Below are 20,205 nucleotides of genomic sequence, written 5' to 3' on the forward strand. Positions count from 1 at the left end.
TCAATGTCACACTTCGTTGACCGCCTCCCCCCTTTTAAGGTGTGGCGTAATTTATGGTAGATCCCTTATCTATATTATAAGTTGCAATGCATGTTTGTTTGCTTGTTTTAATAGAATACATTTGTTGTTGTTTCGTATGTCTGTTCTAGAAAGCTTTAGTATTGATGTTTGTATAACAGTCAAATAAAATATTAATATTAGTAAAGCTTCATTAAATTACATTCAATACAAAAAATTCAATAATCAATACTAATATTATAAAGCTGAATAGTTTTTTGTTTGTTTGTGTGTTTAGGCGCGCTAATCGCAGGCACTAGAGCCTCTAGATAATCCATTACCGGATATCCATTTACGGAGGAAGTTATAGGCTATATTTTATTTAATTAACGCTTGTAAGCCACGGGACACAGCTAGTACAATAGGTGCACACGCAATAGGTGACGTTTTTAACCGACTTCAAAAAAAAGAGGAGGTTACTCAATGCGACCGTATATATATATTTTTTTTTTTTTTTTTTTGGAAAGTATGTTCGGAGATAACTTCGTCGTTTATGAACCGATTTTTATAATTCTTTTTTTTGTTGGAAAACATATATCCCTGGTGCGGTACCATGATAAGGAAACCAGGATCTGATGATGGGATCCCAGAGAAATAGAGGAAAACTCTAAAATCCGCATAACTTTTTACTGGTTGTACCGATTTTGATAATTTTTAAATTAATCTAATGCCGATGTTGATCATGTAGTCACATTTGAATTTCATCGAGATGTGATAAAAACTATTGGAGTAATCTTTGATAATGCGTATTTACTTGACTAATTTTCCGTCTACCTACGTTGTATTATTGGCGATATAATTGAAGTCGGTTTTTTCGTTTACCAGCAAACACTGGTAACAACAATTGTAGCTTCAACGCTCGCGATATTTAACCTTTCCGCGTTAAACATTAAATTAGAAGGCTTTCCGTGCCGTAATAACGTCCACAGACATTGTAGGTTAGTCTGTCTGTTGGCAATCGTGTTTCCCGTATTAAAAGTGTCGATTTTGTTCAAGAGTCGAGTGGGAGATCTGCTACGCGCCCGTAGCGCCGGCCCGGACCGCCGTCGACCGGTGAGTCCTACATACTAATACACTCGACTATGCTCTAATTAGCTTGAACAAAATCAACACTCTAATTAACAAATAGTATATTTTAACTAATTATCTTTACAAAAATTAAGTTCTATAATGTTGCTATGTTGTCTGTGGACGTGGAGAGAAGTAGGTGAAGTGTTTGAGTATCTGTTTCACTTTGTGGTGGAAATATTATGAAATAATAATAATGAAACGGCTCGAAACGCAAAACTATAGATTACATTCAACTTAGCTCTGAAAATACTGTGTTAATACAAACAACGTGACAACCTATTACCGATTAAGAATGCAGATTCTGCTAAATAGAAACGGTGGGATACTTTTCTTTGGGGAAAAGGTTTGTATTTGCAAAACAATAAAATCAGTGTAGTATTAGAATTCAGTGCCTTAATTTTATGATGACTTTCAAGTATAGAGAGGTATGTAATGTATTAACACTGGCCGTTAAGTTTAGCATTTTTATCGAGAACTAATCATACACAACACAACAGAAGCATATATACCCTAGTACAATTACATTATATATATATTTTGTATATTTTTTGATATATGTAAGGATGTAAAATGTACGCATGGATTCACCTGTATTTTGGAGAAACTAATGTGAGGAGTTTTACTTGATAAAATAGTTGCGTGATTGTGTTTGTTTGTCTCATAATATAACCCATATTAAACCAAAAAATATTTTTTTTTAACTCACAATTAAAACTAAATTTGTAGTTAGTATAAATAATGTACTCATCTTAACAAATATTTTTCGTGAAATATCTTTTATTTTACTAAGTAGGTATATTGAGCAATTTATCATAAAGATCTTTTTATGTAGGATTAATAACACACACTTCAGCCTATCGCAGTCCACTGCTGGACATAGGCCTCCCCAAGTTCGCGCCACACATCCCGGTCTTCCGCAATCCTCATCCAGCATACACCGGCAATCTTACGTAGATCGTCGGTCCAACGGGCCGGAGGACGTCGGATCGGTCCTGCGACACAGATGACCAGCCCACTGCCACTTCAACTTGCTAATTCTGTGGGCTATGTCGGTTACTTTCGTTCTCTCGCGGATAGTCTCATTTCTAATCCTGTCTTTGAGAGAGACCCCAAGCATAGCCCGTTCCATTGCACGTTGAGTGACTTTAAACTTGTGGACCAGTCCCTTCGTCAGTGTCCACGTCTCGGCTCCGTATGTTAACACAGGCAGGACGCATTGCTCGAAAACTTTTGTCTTCAAGCATTGCGGAATCTTCGAAGTGAAGACTCGACGGAGACGGATTAATAACTCCGTGATCATAAAAAAAAGAAACATTTATATTTCAATTTAAGTTTTGAGTATTCATTATTATCATCATCATTACAGCCTATACAGTCCACTGCTGGACATAGGCCTCCACAAGTTTACGCCAAAAATGGCGTGAACTCGTGTGTTTTACCCATAGTCACCACGCTGGGCATAGGTTGGTGACCGCAGGGCTGGCATCGTCGCGCCGAAGACGCTGCTGCCCGTCTTCGGCCTGTGTATTTCAAAGCCAGCAGTTCGATGGTTATCCCGCCACCGGTCGACTTTTTCAGTTCCAAGGTGGTAGCGGACCTGTGTTATCCCTTAGTCGCCTCTTACGACACCCACGGGAAGAGAGAGGGTGGCTATATTCTTTAGTACCGTAGTCACTCATTATTATAAAGTGTAGTTAATTTTATATATATGTTAAACGCATTTTTACCCCAATAAAGAACATGGTTAATAATAATTAATTTCTCTGTAATGAACTAGGCTTCCTATCTGGTTTCATTGGCGTTCAATTCGGTTACTTGTATGAAATATGTAACATGTCATTTGTGAATAATTGAGCTTTTTCTTAGAGAAATAAAAGTTAAAACATTTTCAAAATAACATAGAATTTTGAGACTACTAAAATTAGGACTCTATAAATTATTCCCTTTTTATTTAATTTAATAATTAATTATATGCTTATGCCTCAGCCGTCTGACATATTTATATATTTTTTGATAAATATAAATAAATATTACACTCATACTCGGGACGGAAATCGAATCCAAAAGCTCTGCCAACTTTTCCGACGTGTTAGAAAAGGTTCTAATTAACTTTTCTGATACCTAAATTAACAAAACTAATTTACATAAATTACATATCTTTGAAAAATAACAAAGAAACTACTTATTTACTAAAATATCGTTCATATATTTACGTGAACAGTTCTCCTAACACACGCACAAAAAGAAAATTATCTGTAAAGAGATTGCTTAAACACTGCTACACAATGTGTATGTTTTAATCTCGGCGACGAGAGATGCTCATTTTTCACAGCTTTATCCACGATATCCATAGCTATGTCAGGGGAAAATGAATCTTATATCATGGTGATAAAGGTGGTGTTGTGGCTGTTTTTCTTTCGATTTCTGTAAGAATTCGTAAAGGGCGCTTGAGTGCCGTTGTATTCTAGTACGTGTGGTTTAGTTACGTATGGGTTTAATATGGAAACTAGTTGTTAGTGTTTTGTAATATATTTTTAAATATTATATTTCATTTATTTTATTATCTATTCATGGCTTAAACATGTAGTTATTGTTATTACTTTTGATGAGAAATGATATTTTTTTTTTGCTTGAAACTTGTTGCTAGGTAATAAATAATGTAGGAATTTATTGAAAAAATGTTTTGAAAGAAAGGAATGTATTTTTTTCTAGATATGGTGTTAAATTTAGATACACAAAAATTTGTAATACATTTCAATAATTTTATTTCTACTTATGACCTATCGAATACTAGTATTTTCTACCAACTTCCAAAAAAGGTGGAGGTTCTCAATTCGATTGTATTTTTTTATGTATGTGACCTCAGAACTTTTTACTGGATGGGCCGATTTCGATAATTCTTTTTTAATCGAAGGTTGGTGCTTGTCACAAGTACTTTTTAAGTTGTATCTAATAATGCGTTTTTACTTGACTATTTCTAGTGGACCTACGTTTTATTATAAACTAGCTTCTGCTCGCGATTTCGTCCGCGTGGAACAGTTTCTTTGGGCTAACTGGGGAAGCTCTCAAGAGAAAAAAACCCGATTTTAAGACATTATTCATTAGAGATCCACTCCTATTGCTCTTAGCGTGATGATATATATATAGCCTTCCTAAAAAAAATGAGCTATCTAACACTGAAACAGCAGCAGTTCCTAAGATTAGCGCGTTCAAACAAATAAACAAACAAACTCTTCAGCTTTATAACATTACTAATGTGATTGATTATAACTTTGATTGGTTGTACCGATATTGATGATTCTTGGTTTAATCGAAAGCTGATGCTTGTTTTGTGATCCCATTTAAATAAGATCGAGGTCTTTGATAACCTACGTTGTATTACTTGTGGAATTATTAATCGAAGTCAGTTTTTTTTTTTCATTTGCGAGTAAACACAATTATTGATAATTAATATCATAGTTTTATTATTACAAAATAAATTAATAATATTATTATAATTAAAATAATTAATTTTTAAGCCGTGTAAAATGAACTTTATGATGTAATAAAAACGTATATTTTAAGAATTTTAATTGGTAACACAAATAAATCATTTGTTGCACAATACATTTTCTTTAAAACATTTTAATATACACATAAAAAAAAAAAAACAATATATAACATACACGTAAATAAAAATAAAAGCCAATTCAAACAGCATAATTAAAGAGTACGAAAATAAAATCGCCTTCATAAAAAAACCTCCGATGTTCTCGACTACATAAACGAATCTAGCAAATCAGAACGCAACCGTATCATGGCTGCATACAGCCTTCGCGGCGGGGTGAGGGGATGCTATGGTGAGGGACGCGAGGGGTCGCGAGGGGCCCGGGGCGGGGCAAGATGGCCGTCGTTTTGTCTAAGCCCTGATTACGGGGGCCGGTGGCTGCCTCGCTTACATATTATGTACTTACAGTTCTCGTTTTCATAAGTGTACGCTAAGCTGTTTATTTTGATTACGGCTCGGTATTTTTATGTAATGTCCTTATGTGTTTCGACAGCTTGTGAACGTTTAAATAATGTTAAGACGGACCGCTTGGTGTTTTGTGAACTCTGTGACCTACGAGAGGATTTAATATTGTAGCATTTACTCTGTTATATATCCAAAATACTACGAACGTATTTACGTTACTGCAAAACACGGCAAAAATATAATTCTTTGTTTGTATTGATTCGGTGATGGATCAGTTCTCGGTGTTTGGGTAGTCAATATTTTCGTATTACCAGCGGATATTTTAAGTACAGTGCATAGTAATATTACGTGCTTACAATGAGCTGCAAGTATATTTAAATATGTATATTAAAAATAATAAATTATCAAGAACCACGAAGGTGTACATTTTACGTAAAATGAAATACTTAAAACGAATATTGTGTGGTGATCTTGTCTTCGGAAATACTGAATCGAGTGGATCCATTAATCCGAAGTAAAAAAGCGTGGAGGGTCACACTCAAATCCTGAAGAGAAATAAAAGTTTTAGCCCAGTTGTGAAACAAATTGTTATATCAATATTTTTAAACAACACAACCAGATATGCCTGCCACGCCTGGACCTGTATGTTCTATAAAAACATTTCTAACTTATGGCCAGCACATCAACCAGTTGACGTGACTCAGCTTCGACGAGTCGTCAAAAAACTGATACCAAATTAATTCTAACACGAACGGTTATGTTTTAAAAGTTGATCTCATGAAGTGACGAAATACGTTGGGAAACTTGTGCATCTTGGAAGCAACTCGATAGCGTTTAAGAATATCCACTAGAGACCTATTGGAGCAACGTGGTGTATTTAGGTTTTCAATTTTTTTTTCTTTATACATAAGAATAAGAGATCTTTAACAATTGTGAGACAATTTACATGTTAATTATATAGCTTATAATCTTCCAAGACTCACAGACCCACTTCAGAACAATTTAAAGTAGTTATTTAATTATTATTATTTTTTTATAAACGAATCAGTCCACATTACACAACTGAGGTAGGGCACAGCAGAAAGTTTCCTACTCAAAATATGGACCAGCCCGACTGGGGTAGTACCTCGACCTTACAGAAGACCACAGCTAAATAATACTGCTTTCAAGCAGTGTTGTGTTCCTGTTGGCGAATAAGGTTACCAGAGCTCCTGGCGGAATTGGGATTGGCTAAGCGCTTGCGATACTTCTGGTGTTGGTCTACAAGCTACGGTAATCGCCTACCCTCAGATGAGCGATTACTGTATGATTATTTTTTATCTATTATACACTTTTTTAGACTTACGAATAGATTATGGGAATATTGCAGGAAACACAGGCCAAAGTAGTATAACTTTGATCTTATTACACTTAATTTAAGTATCTGTATATAATCCTATATATGGACTATTTATATATGGACAACGTTGTCTATTGTATTTCTCAATGATGTGTTTTTGTTTTTCTGTAGTATGTATCATAAAGCTTTCCTTTATCATATTATTTATATGTAAACCCTTGCTTAGCGTTGGAATGTGTTATAATGTCCTTTGCCAAGTCGCTTGCCTGGAACTTGGAAGAGATCGCTCTGTTAGCGACTTTAAAGTCATTTGAAAAATTTAATCATTAACGTACGAATTTCAGTTAAATAATAATGACGCCGCGTTGGCGCAACGATTACAGCCATGGATTGTACCTGTTGCGTTGGCGGTTGCGGGTTCGATCCCCGCACATTTGTATTGGCCATGCAGGTGTTTGCCGTGATTTGGGTGTTTGTGCAGTCCTTATGGATCTCTTCACCGTGCCTCGGAGGGCACGTTAAGCCGTCGGTCCCGGTTGTTATCATATACACCTGATAGCGATCGTTACTCGTAATAGGGAATATATCCGCCAACCCGCATTGGAGCAGCGTGGTGGATTAAGCTCTGATCCTTCTCCTACATGGGGAAAGAGGCCTATGCCCAGTAGTGGGATATTATAGGCTGAAGCGAGTAATAATAAGTATTTTGATATGACGACTTAAGATAACATTTACGACTATAATAGCGAGGTGGGATACAGCAGGAAATATCCCGCTCAAAATATGGAGCAGCCCGACTGGGGATGCACCTCGAGCTTACAGAAGATCACAGCAATTACGGCATTGTTAGCAATTTAGGTTATGATCTGCATTCGAAAGCCACTTGATAGACAAAGATGAGTCTCTTGTGTAGATGATATTTGGAAATTCTATTAACACAGGGTACTTGGAACTGAATATGCTATTTCTGATGTTGTGATGAATAATAATGCTTAAAATTCGATCTTATTTCAGTAGTGTTAGCACTTTCACATATTTGGCAACCGATTGCGTATTATCTTAATCGTTATTAGTTATTCATAGCACTAATCAAGGTACGCCAAATCTCCGAAATTTCTAACTCCACTACTCTCGGTCAGACTGAACGTGTATGGGTATATGCAACACTGTTAAAATGAACGAGTTTTAGCACTAGAAGTGGGGTGTGACAGTGAAACTATGAAATCCACGACGATTACGGCAAAAGCTTAAGTGATTCCACTTACATACAGAATATAATTGTATTAAGTATAATAACAATTTTTTTAACTGATCAAGATTGTGTGTTAAAACGTCCAATACGAATAACAATATCAAGTCGCTATAAAAATAAAGGCAATGTAAAACTTTCAAATTTTATACTTACCTTTTAATTTTTACCAAGCAATCAATTGCAGCAATTTAAAAAGTGATAATTTATAATAAATGTTGAGTATTGAAATAATATTAACTTGTGGGAAACGTGCTTTATATTAGTAATTACATTAGTAATATACTTACTTGTATATTACATAAATAAACGTAAAGCTATTTATTATATTATATATTAGAAAAAATTATATATTAGAAAAAAAAAAAACAAAATAAACAATATTTTACGAAACGAAACCTTGTAATATTACTATCGAAAATGCTTAACAGTGTCGAAATATCTTCTCTTAAAAATATAAAGTTTTATATCATAATGATAGTGATGTTAGAATGAGAGTCATTAGTAATGGCATTGAACCACCAAAAGTAACAAATAGGCAATCATAAACTACTAAAAATATTATGAATATTCAAATATCGTGAAATAAACATGAATAATTTCCACTTTAAAAAAATAACAAAAAAATTAAAGGAGAAATTTTTGGATACAAATATGTGACAATAATAAAAATAAAAAAACGTTATCAATGGAGTAGCATTGCAAACGAAAATTTAAACATCAAACTTTAAATAATTTCAATTGAACAAAAAAAATATTTTACTATAGATTTATATAAAATATGAAAAAACCGCTCCACCCTCAAAGCCGCGGCGTCACCGGCGCTCCTCGATGGCGTCCACTGGCGAACAATGAAACAGAAAGTGAAATTAAAATATATATCAGAAAACAATACAGATGATATCGTATCATCCAATTCACTTAGTGACTTAGCACAAGAGCGGCTGTTCGCGCAGACATCAAAGTGCTGGAGCCGGCAAATGGGTTGTAATGCACGTGAAGGACGCCTTACTGAATTATCTGCCTATTATACACTTGCTTTGTGCATCACTCTTTTATCTTACAAAATGACACCACCACTCTTAGGCCACCGGCACACGAGGCGAGCTAGCGCGAATAGAAGGCTCGACGACGATTGTTCGCGAATTTGATTTTAAATTCTAAATTATGTATTTTGTTTTAGAAACGAAAGTGGCTATTAAGCTAATTTGGGTGATAATAAATTTGATTATGAATTTTTAGACGTGAAGAAGCTACTTCTTTGTATCATTTTTATGCAAACATATTAAAACAGCACGCTAAATAACAATATAATATTTCTACTAATGAACTTCGTTTAAATATTGGTTATAAAAAATCGATAAGAGCATCCAATCATTACAATAAAATCAATAAACAATCGATATTCCCGAAAAAGTTCATTATTAAAAAAAATATATCAATAAAAGAGCAATAAATAAACATTCGCCGAGTCGCCGGTGTGACCGTATCATAACCATTACTGGAATGAAAAGTTCTATGGAGGGCTCTCAGAGGAAACTCAATCGAATCGTGTCCTCAAGATTTCTCCAAACACCACTCTCTCTAAAAGGATACACGTTTGACGGTACCGCATAAAATTACTGTCTTGCTTTCAAATCGAGTAGACAAATTGTCTTAGTGTTATAGTGCTTTAGTTTCGCCAAGTGACAGATCTGTTGGGGGCTGCCAGCACAGAAAATTGAATTAAAATCAGTGGTGCCACTACAACGTGCATTTACTTATTCATACTTTTTAAATTGCAGTTTTAAACCTATTCCTTTTATTTGCTTGATAAAAACCTAATTGTTTTTATTTGCGTTATTAATAACCTTTTTTTTTTTAATTACAACAAAATTTTTAATCACACAAATATAAAATCGATAATTTCCTTGTTTTTCTGTCATTTGTTCTCAATGAACAGGTGTAATTCTTTTAATTTGGTTTTATAGGTAAGCTATAAGTTGGGATAATTTAAGCTAAAACATGTGTTTATTTAAACAGACAGACATATATTCCCATGACAGATATATATTCCCATAAAATAAATAGAAACATTTGTCAATTATTAAATTTTTAAAAATTAAGCGCGTACAATGACACATTTTTCATATGTAGGTAATATCTGCTTTTAAACTTATAATATTTGTGACAAAAAAGAATTTTGCGTACAATAAATAACGCCTTTTTGCACTGAATTCTGTGTACACATCATAAATTATATTTTTTATCAATAATAAAAACACAAAATTTTCGGTACTTTTTTCATACTGAAACGTGCTACGAGAATTGCTACGTACGTAGCTCGTGAAGTATTAGGCAATAGACTCCTGTAATTAATCTATCCTACGACACTGTTCTGTTTTTATATACCTGCATTTTCAACTTGAATACAACAAAAAATATGACGTTTTATTGTTTTTAATCTCTAGTCGAAATATTTTACTAAATATTTTTTATATATTTCAATGAGTCTAGTAAAATTTTAAGAGTTATGGTCCACACTAACAAACAAATACATTTGTGACATTATCTTCTATCATTCGACATACGCCTAATTTAATTTAATTTAATGCAAATAAAAGTATTTTAATATTAATATATAATTTCGAATTACGAACTGTTTTTAATGAAAAAAGTATAAATTAATAATTTGGTTACGTGGCAAATTTTAATATATATTGGATAAACAGCGATTGTTCGTATTTATTTATTTTGACTGCTTTAAGAAGTTTCAATTTTACAACATAACACACTAACCACTAAAGAGTAAATAATAAAGAGTTTTCTAGACACAGCTCACACACATTACAAATTAACATTTTTTTTATTTAAGAAACTTTTCGAACAAAATGGAAATGAGCAAGAAATGAAAATAAATGAAAATAGTTAAGCATACGTTATCAAATTGAACTCGCTCTTGTCGAGCGCCGACCGACTCTAAATCAAGGAGATTAATAGGCACGTAATGGTAAAAGTTTGCGCGTAATGTTCACCTCCAGCGATTAGGATCCCGATGACCACGAGTAAACTATGCGAGAGGTTCTCAGAGGTTAATATCTCTGAGAGGCTGGATCGTTTGCGATTTGTCATCAACTAGCTGTGTGCCGCGACCTTAACATAATATCATAAATCAAATCAAATCAAAAATTAGATTAAATTTAAAGTATTATTATTGAGCAAACGTAGAAAAACCGACTTCAATTATGTCGACAAGTAATACAACGTAGGTAGACGAAAAAATAGTCAAGAATATACGCATTATCAAAGATTACTCCAAAAGTTATAGTCAGATCTCGATGAAATTTAAATGTGACCAAATGATAAACATCGGGTTTCGATTAAGTTAAAAATCATTAAAATCGGTAGACACAGTAAAAAGTTATGCGGATTTTCGAGAGTTTCCCTCGATTTATCTGGGATCCCGTCATCAGATCCTTTCCAACGAAAAAAGAATTATCAAAATCGGTTCATAAACAACGGAGTTATCCCCGAACATACATAAAAAAATATATAGGGTCGAATTGTGTAACCTCCTCTTTTTTTTGAAGTCGGTTAAAAATAGTCTTCAAAGGTAATCGTCATTTTATAAATTAAATTTATTGTTATTGATAAATTAACTGTAGTAAAAATGAAAACTACCAACGATTCGAAATGTAGTTTCTGCAGAGAAGAATCGGCAAGATACTCGTCAGTTACTGTTCAAGAATAATTATTATTTTTTTGTCATGTCTTTGATTGAAACATGGCGCCACTTAATTCACATATTAGTTTCAACATTAATAGTATGTCATGTATGTTTAAATTTAAGGATAAAAAGTAAGCACTAAAGCCATCAATCAGTCTATTTTTATTTGTAATGGTAACACCCAGCCAGCTGCTATTGAGATTGTTCATATCAAATTAAAATATAATTATACTTCTTTTAATATAAAGTAATTATAATAATTATCGAACGACAAGTTAAATGATGTTGATAGGTAAGAATTTACTTGATTAAAATAAGACCGCTTAAAACTAGTAGTGGTTCATATCATATTGATGTACTAAATTAAAATAAAACCGGTTAAAAACAGTAGTGGTTCATATCATCTATACATACATATAATAAAATGGTGGGAAAGTCAAAACCGTACATTGAATATTTTTTTAAAAGAATACTTGGGGTGTGATCTACAATCGATACCGAAGCCAAAAATATAGTTTTTAGAATCTTTGTCTGTTTATCTGTTTGTCTGTTTGTCTGTATGTATGTCCGGGATAAACTCAAAAAGTACCGCATGGATTTACTTCAAATTTGGCACGAATATTATTAAAAAGTCGGGTCAACATATAGGCTACATATTATCATGCTATCACCTACGGGGAACGAGCAGTGAACCTTTATTTCTTCAACGCATTCTGTAACAACGTGTAATCTAACGACGCATATTTGAATGTTGTTGTTATTAAGTTAATAACCATGCTATAAGCTAGCTTCACACTATAAATAAAGACATTCTGTAGTATATTTAGTATCAGAATTACACCCGTGCGAAGCCGGGGCGGGTCGCTAGTATTAATTTAAAATACTTATAACTGAAAAGATGATTTGAATCTGTGCAAAAGATAAGAATTATAATAACTGGATAAGACGTATTTGTGTCGGATAGCTAACTAAAATATTTCAATAAAATTGAACCATTTTCTTTGAACACGCTAATCTTTTATAAGCCGATTTCGAAAATTGTTTTAGTATTAGACGAGCTATTTATTGGAGATTATAAAAGTTTATAGAATTTCACGTTTTATTACTAAGAAAATATATAATATTTTAATTAAATTTTGTTTATAGATTTTTGCTTAGTATTTAACACATCAAACTTTTAATCTGAAAAAAAAACTTTCCACGTGTTTCTACAGACTAGCAGTACAGAGCAGATGTAGTGTATAGACACCCTAAAATAGAGAACGTTTAACATCTTTTTACTTACCTTTAAAGAAACCTGTATCAAGAGAACTAGAATACCTTGAAAAAGATTTTTCTCGTATTTTTTGAATGATATCGATGATAGCCAGATAAGATGGTACAAATTATTAAAGTCCCTTAATACTTTTTTCAGCACACATCTCAAAAGCTTTGGCAACTTAGAATAGGCTATACATAGGATGTTTGTTTAAATACCATTACGGCGCTGATAACTTAGAAAATATAATTATAGCTTGTTTTTCTAAATACCATCATATCTACACGACAATAATTTAATAAAGCAAAACACATAATCCTTTATGCAGAGCAGCAGCGGCGCCGTCTCCTCCCCGCCCGCCATTTCTGCTGATCAGGCATTCAGCGAGCAGCGCGACATCGCTGTAAAAATGTCGTAAAATCCCGACGATATCATCACGAGCGCTGATAAAACTTTATATTTCTGCGCTTTGAGGCAGGCATTTTATAGTGCTTGTTGGACTTTTAGCTATACAGTATTGTTATGTAGCTGGAGAGCTACGTGCAAGAATTTGCACAAGACCACACATATATTGCTTAAAAGATTATGTTATAACTGTAGTATCAAAATAGTATTGAAGGTCTGCAGAAAATTGAACTGCCAGTTTTTCAATCTACTATAAAGCTTTCCTAAGAAGGCGTTCTCAGTACTAGAGTGGAACAGTCCCAGACTTTAACAATCAGATACATCACAAATTTCCCTAAATTGATACATTTCAACTATTTTTCGTATTATGCGTGAAATGTAGATATGTCACTTTGCTTTGTAATATTGACGAGCGTATAATTTTAGCTTTCTCTTTCTTAGGAGAAGACGTCTTCGCTACTTCGGTAAAGTACAGCATAAAGTATATTATATTTTCATGATTTATAATTATGTTAAATCTTTTTGCATTAATACTGTATTAATAAATTATTAGTAAGGAGTTATTCTATTTCAATTATTAAATATTTTATATAGTTGACAGTTACAGGGAAAGACTCCAAAGCTAAAACGATCGCGCAAATACTTACTTAACCGCTAAGCTTTAACTTTGTCTACGTGGCGACAGCATTGAAATACCTACTCGCGTGCAGGTTTTAGTCATGTACGAAAATTTTCTTTCCATTTCCGCTACAATTAATTCATACAATACCACCATAGTTAATGTTATAAAGTTTTAATAGCATATAAGTATATAAAAATAAAATATATAAATAAAATAAATGGATCAATATTATTACTATGCTCTGATATATTTTAGTTACCTTTAAGATATTTATATCCCTTTCGTATAGTTGTACTTTTATGGATGTTTAATCCACTTATTTATCAAAATGTATCCTGCATGCGCCTAGTTTCGTGGTAACCTGTAGCTATTATAGCGGCCCAAGATACAAGCGTAGCGTAGTTTGGGTCCCACTAGGCAATACTGTATATTCTATGCAAATGTAGTTAACTTGAAGAAATAAATAATTAAATAAATAATTATATCTCTTCTGTAATTTTTTGCGCCTAATAATAAAAAGTATAACAAGGGTCCATAATCTAATATATAAAATTCTCGTGTCGCGGTGTTTGTAGTTAAACTCCTCAGAAACGGCTTGACCGATTTTCGTGAAATTTTGTCTGCATATTGGGTAGGTCTGCGAATCGAACAACATCTATTTTTCATCCCTCTAAATGTTAGTCTACCCCTATTCTTTTAGGTAAATTATTTATTTTTTATTTTATTATAATTTGGCGTTGAAAAATACATACAACCTTAAATTTTCACCCTTCTACAACCTTAAATTTTCACCCTTCTACCACCAACCCCTATTTTGAAATAGCTTTTAGCGGCAATACAACGTTTGCCGAGTCAGCTAGTATTTGTATATTTATTGCAACTATGATGTATATACGTATGTGTGATACGTATTTTCGTAAATTATAAAAGATTATAGTTGTCTAAAAATTTCATACAAAATTGCAATAATTACAAGAAATATATCTTAAATTGTTCGTTTACATTGCTGTCCCTTTACTAGCCTTGTATTTAAGTAAGTAAAAAAAATGAAACAATTTCGATATAAATTATTTGAAAAATTTAATATATTTGATCATATTTACTTACTTTAACAACCGCTTTAGTTGTAGAGATGCGTGTGCCGTGTCGCCGCTTACACGTTTTGTGGGTTCAATCCCGCTTGGGATGGATATTTGTATTTACAAATATTTCTTTCTGAAGATATCTGTCCTTGTCAGTCTTGGGGACTTGTCGGAGAGCGTGTTAAGCTGTCAGCCTCGGTTATTATCATGAACACGTGATATCGATTGTGACTTGTAGTAGGTAATAATCTGCTAACCTGCAGAGGAAAAGCGTGGTGGATTAAGCTCCAATTCTTCTCCTGTATGGAGAAAGAGGCCTACACCCAGCAGTGGGCTGAATCATTACTTACTTGAAATAAAATAATTACATTCGTAATTATTAACTCAAAAGAATCCTCAATATAAATGTGTTTATATCTTTACGTTTTTGCCTCCATCTATTCTCATTACCGACACAATGGCGTTCCGTTCGCTTGTTCAATTCATTAAACGACTGTTACTTGTTTGTTTTTATGAACTCTATTTGCGATCTAATTCTGAGAAGGAATATTCGTTTTGTGGTTTAAATTGTATTAATAATCATACACTAAATGAGTTTTACGGTTTTACCTACCTGAGTAATTTTGATCCCGTTTTTTTTATACAACTACGTTGGCAAACAAGCGTAAGGCTCACCTGATGGTAAGCAATTGCCGTAGCTTACAGACGCCTGCAACACCAGAAGCATCGCCAGCGTGTTACCAACCCTATCCCCAGTTCCTCCCATGAACTCTGGTCACCTTACTCACCAACAGGAACACAACACTGCTTGAAAACAGTATTATTTAGTTATGGTCTTCTGTAAGGTCGAGGAACTACCCCAGTCGGGCTGTTCCAGATTTTGAGCAGGAAATTTCCTACTGTACCCTACCTCAGTTCCGTGGGCATATCGGGATTAAAAGAGGCCTGTGTGGTACTCTGGGTCCTCAGCTGTTTACATTTCAAGTCTCATTGCGCTGCTATTTTGTAATTTTTGCGTGATTTTCTGAATATTCTAATCCATAGCATTCGTGGGATAATATTAATGAATCATATACCCTACACCTACCTCTCTTATTCACGTAATATATAACAGTTATAACATTTAGTTCATGCTCATTTTCTAATGTATCTAACTTGAATCAATAACTTCAAAATGTGTATGATAATGAGGTGTGACGTCTGTTCCAGGTATGCACCGCAAGTCGCTGGAGGCGGCGCAGCACCTCAAGGAGTCGGGGTCGGAGCGCGAGGGTTCCGAGGCGGAGGCGGAGCGCGCGCCCTCCGCCTCGCCACACCGACACGACAACCATGACACCCAGGTCAGTACTTACTAGCTACTTAGCTTAAAGAGTATGACTTCACTGAAGAACTTCTATATTCTAACCTTTTTAGGAACAAGTGTTTTAGATTGAAGTCGCTAATTATTCTGTTACTTTACGTGTAATAAATAAAAATAAAAGTTATATTCTTTTTTTCTTTATTACTAAAAGTGTTCTTAAACACCCCTCAATTAGACGAAAGCTTCGTCTTCTCTTAAAGAGAATGGTCCAATATGTAGGGTGTATCTTTAAATATAGTGATTTTATATCGATTAGAACATAACATCTGATCTTTATTTAAGATAATGGTCAGAGCTTTCTTGCTCCAATAGGATTTAGATACGTTTCAGAATTTCTTCCAAAACATGGATTTTTCCTTCTTCATTGAGCTCATAATCAATTTTTAAGACAAATTTAGGTACCACTCGAAAAGGGTATGAGAACGAATTTGAATCCATGGTGTTCTGATATTAATTAACATACATACATTAAGTTAGTACAGGTCTATAACATTACTCTAAATACAACAATCTAACAAAAAGCTTTTCAACCTAATATAACTTCAAAAGAAAACAAATAGATATTTTCTAGAATCTAGACAAATTTCTCTGATGGTCAACTAGAATGGTGTCCAAAAGAACTGTACACATGTAACTGTGTACCTTGTTTAGTTACCTGAATGTGTTAGGGATTCTTATTTGATTATGGTAACTTTAACGCCGCTTTTTACTTAATATCATATAAAGAAAATATATTTAAATCTAATACAAGTTTTACACAATTATCTGCAAATTGAAATAAATGACTCAACTTAATATTAAAACGATTCCGCTCCCGCAGTTAATGACAACACTCGTACAGTAATTTGATATAGACCCTACAAGAAAGTCGACGCGTGTCCCTGCATACACTCCGCATGCCTGCATTAATATGCTATGATAAATTCGTTGAATGCAATAGATTACAGTCACTCGTTAGTGGTTATAATATTATGAATTTATTTATTAGTTTTATTATAATTTTAGTTAAGATTAAACATTCTTCGGGTATTAATTGTTTTATATATTATAAATCATAGTCCTTGACTAACGTGTGGTTCAATAAGTCCCGAGACTAAGTACTAAAAAAAGGTCTTTTTTATAAAATTAATTTTTATTCATCAACATAGTCTCCTCCAAGAGCGATACAGTCCCTCCAACGCTTTTCTAACTTTTCTATCCCATGTGTGTAGAACGATTTGTCTTTGGCTTCAAAATAAGCCTCCGTTGCTGCGATAACTTCACTATTTGAGTCAAATTTCTTACCCTGAAGCATTTTTTTGAGGTCTGCAAACAGCCAGTAATCGCTGGGGGCCAAGTCTGGCGAATAAGGGGGATGAGGAAGCAATTCGAAGCCCAATTCGTTAATTTTGGCCATCGTTCTCACGGACTTGTGACAAGGCGCGTTGTCCTGGTGAAACACCACTTTCTTTTTGTTCGTGTGAGGCCGTTTATCCGCAATTTCGTACTTCAATCGCTCCAATAAGCACATGTAATAGTCACTATTTATATTTTGCCCCTTTTCAAGGTAGTCGATGAAAAGTATTCCATGCGCATCCCAAAATATAGACGCCATAACCTTACCGGCCGATTTCTGAGTCTTTGGACGCTTCGGGCGACCTTCACCAGCCGCTCTCCACTCCGCTGCCTGCCGATTGGATTCCGGAGTGAAATGGTATATCCAGGTTTCATCCATTGTTACATACCGACGTAAAAAATCCTTTTTATTATGATTTATCAGCGCCAAACATCGCTCTGAATCATTGATACGTTGTTCCTTTTGATTAGTTGTAAGCAAACGCGGCACCCACTTAGAAAAAAGCTTTTTCATGGACAAATTTTTATGTAAAATAGTGAAAACACTACCAGCTGAAATCTTCACTATCTCGGCTATCTCTCGCACTTTTACCTTCCGATCTTCCAATACGATTTTGAGGACTTGGTTAATATTTTGTTGAGTCACTGCTTCATTTGGACGACCTGAGCGTTCCCCATCATTGGTGTCTATGCGACCGCGTTTGAAGTCGGCATACCACCGACAAATGGTTGCTTTAGAGGGAGCTGATCCTGCATAACATTTTATAAGCCATTGCTGTGCTTCAACGGTATTTTTTCCCATTAAAAAACAATGTTTTATCAACACGCGAAACTCGTTTTTTTCCATTGTGTCGAAATTACAACCGTAGCGTCACTTAGATGTTTCAAAATCAATAATTTTATTGTTCCATTTTTAAAAATTTGACACATATTCTTGTATTGATAGCCAGTACTTTTTAAAAATCAAAAGGGTTTTTAATATATGCGCCATTTCCAGGTTAGTCTCGGGACTTATTGAACGATCTAGTAAGATTGATTTACTGTAGGCGCTAGTGAGATAGATTCTTTCAATATTACAGTTTAAGAGAATATAATTTGGATTTTATTGTTACGTTATGTTTCTTATATCGCGTATTTAAATTTTTTAAGGTATTATATTTCGATGAAATTTTAAAATAAAATTACACAGCCTTATAACATTTACTCAATTTTAAAAATCTTAAAAATTACGTAACATAGAAATACTTTTAATAAAATTTTCTTTATAATCAGTCTTTCTTCCAGGCGCAGAGTTCCCCAGGAAGCAGCACGACGGCGTCGTCATCGGCCAAGGGCAGAACATCGCCAGACGGTCGCGAGTTGTACGAGGACCCTGAGGCCTTCCGTAACAATAGCATCGCCTGCCTCCGGGCGAAGGCTCAGGAGCATCAGGCGAGGCTGCTCTCGAACAATCTACTCCTTCAGGTAATTGCCTAGTGCGGTACTGTAACTCTCTGAACATACCTATCAACTCACACAGAGAACATAGTGACAAAATAACAAAAAATTCTCAAATTGTGTAAAAAAGCGTGTAATTAAATTTATGTGACAATGTAAAATGTATGTGACGGTCCATCTATATTTAAGAATATTACACAAATTTTGCAGTAAATTTTAATATTACAAAGAAAATTACCAAATTTTCAATGATCCCCATTGTAATTTCCATTCGGTACAACTTTGTTTTGTGATTTTTACAAAAATTTCTAGTAAGCCAAAGTACAAACAACGTTTGTAAATCTCAAAGTTTTTAATGAATTTCGACGAACAGCTCCCTAAAATTATAATACAATCAATCAATCATCAATCATTACAGCCTATACAGTCCACTGTTGGACGTAGGCCTCCACAAGTTTACGCCAAAAATAACGTGAACTCATGTGTTTTGCCCATAGTCACCACGCTGGGCAGGCGCGTTGGTGACCGCAGTACTGGCTTTGGGCTTTGTCGCACCGAAGAAAGACGCTGCTGCCCGTCTTCGGCCTGTGTATTTCAAAGCCAGCAGTTGGATTATAATACAATTGCATGAAAATCTCAAAATAACAACATGTCCTACTGGATCCAGTGGGATGTGTTGTAATTGACGATTAATAAAAACTTAGTAAAGTTTCCTGACATCTTTTGAAAAATTACTAGAATTGTTTCATAATTTCGCAGTGGTAACCATCGATTTCAAATTTTGCCAACCTTTGTGTTGTCACGCCTCGACATTGTCCATCAAAACATTGAAAGTGTCATATTTGGAAGGTTCCCAAATATTTCCGCAGGACAATTGAAACACCTGTAAATAAATTTGCAGGTGCGCGGTCTCCAGCGAGCGAGCGGCGCGCCGAGCGCGGCGGAGGACGACGGCCCCGCCGACATCGACGTGGGCACCGAGCCGTCCCCGCTGGACGCGGCGCGCCTCTACTGACCGCTGTCGCCCGCCCGCTTCGGGCAGGCCTTGCGGGATATTCCCAACACTGACGACCAACACTTCGCCTAGAATCCTATCTTAACCTACCGAAGCTACCATTCTCTGTGATGTACCAATTTTGGATTTGGTAATATTAGAATGTCCGATCTTTCTCCTAAACGGAGTAAGAGGCCTGTGCCCAGCAGTAGTTACGGGCTGAATCGTGTACTAATTTTGATGGTCTTCAGTGCAAAGTTCTAGAAGAATTCTCAGTCGTTCGTCAGGCGTGGTCGGTGGTTGTGTAGAACTGTTCGTACTAAACGTACTTAAGTGTA

The 20,205-nt window shown here is 34.7% G+C and overlaps 1 protein-coding gene across 1 annotated transcript in view; it reads left to right on the top strand.

Annotated features, from left to right (window-relative positions):
* Nucleotides 1-19,888, top strand: part of LOC123661179 (visual system homeobox 2-like) — a 133,096-nt gene extending 113,208 nt beyond the window's left edge. The window contains exons 7-9 of the mRNA XM_045596165.1: nucleotides 15,951-16,081; nucleotides 18,721-18,900; nucleotides 19,775-19,888. Coding sequence (XP_045452121.1) covers nucleotides 15,951-16,081; nucleotides 18,721-18,900; nucleotides 19,775-19,888 — 425 coding nt within the window. The remainder of the gene's footprint in view (nucleotides 1-15,950; nucleotides 16,082-18,720; nucleotides 18,901-19,774) is intronic.
* Nucleotides 19,889-20,205: the final 317 nt, after the last annotated feature.

Source organism: Melitaea cinxia, chromosome 16, assembly GCF_905220565.1.
Source record: "Melitaea cinxia chromosome 16, ilMelCinx1.1, whole genome shotgun sequence".
Classification (NCBI taxonomy): Eukaryota; Metazoa; Arthropoda; class Insecta; order Lepidoptera; family Nymphalidae; genus Melitaea; species Melitaea cinxia.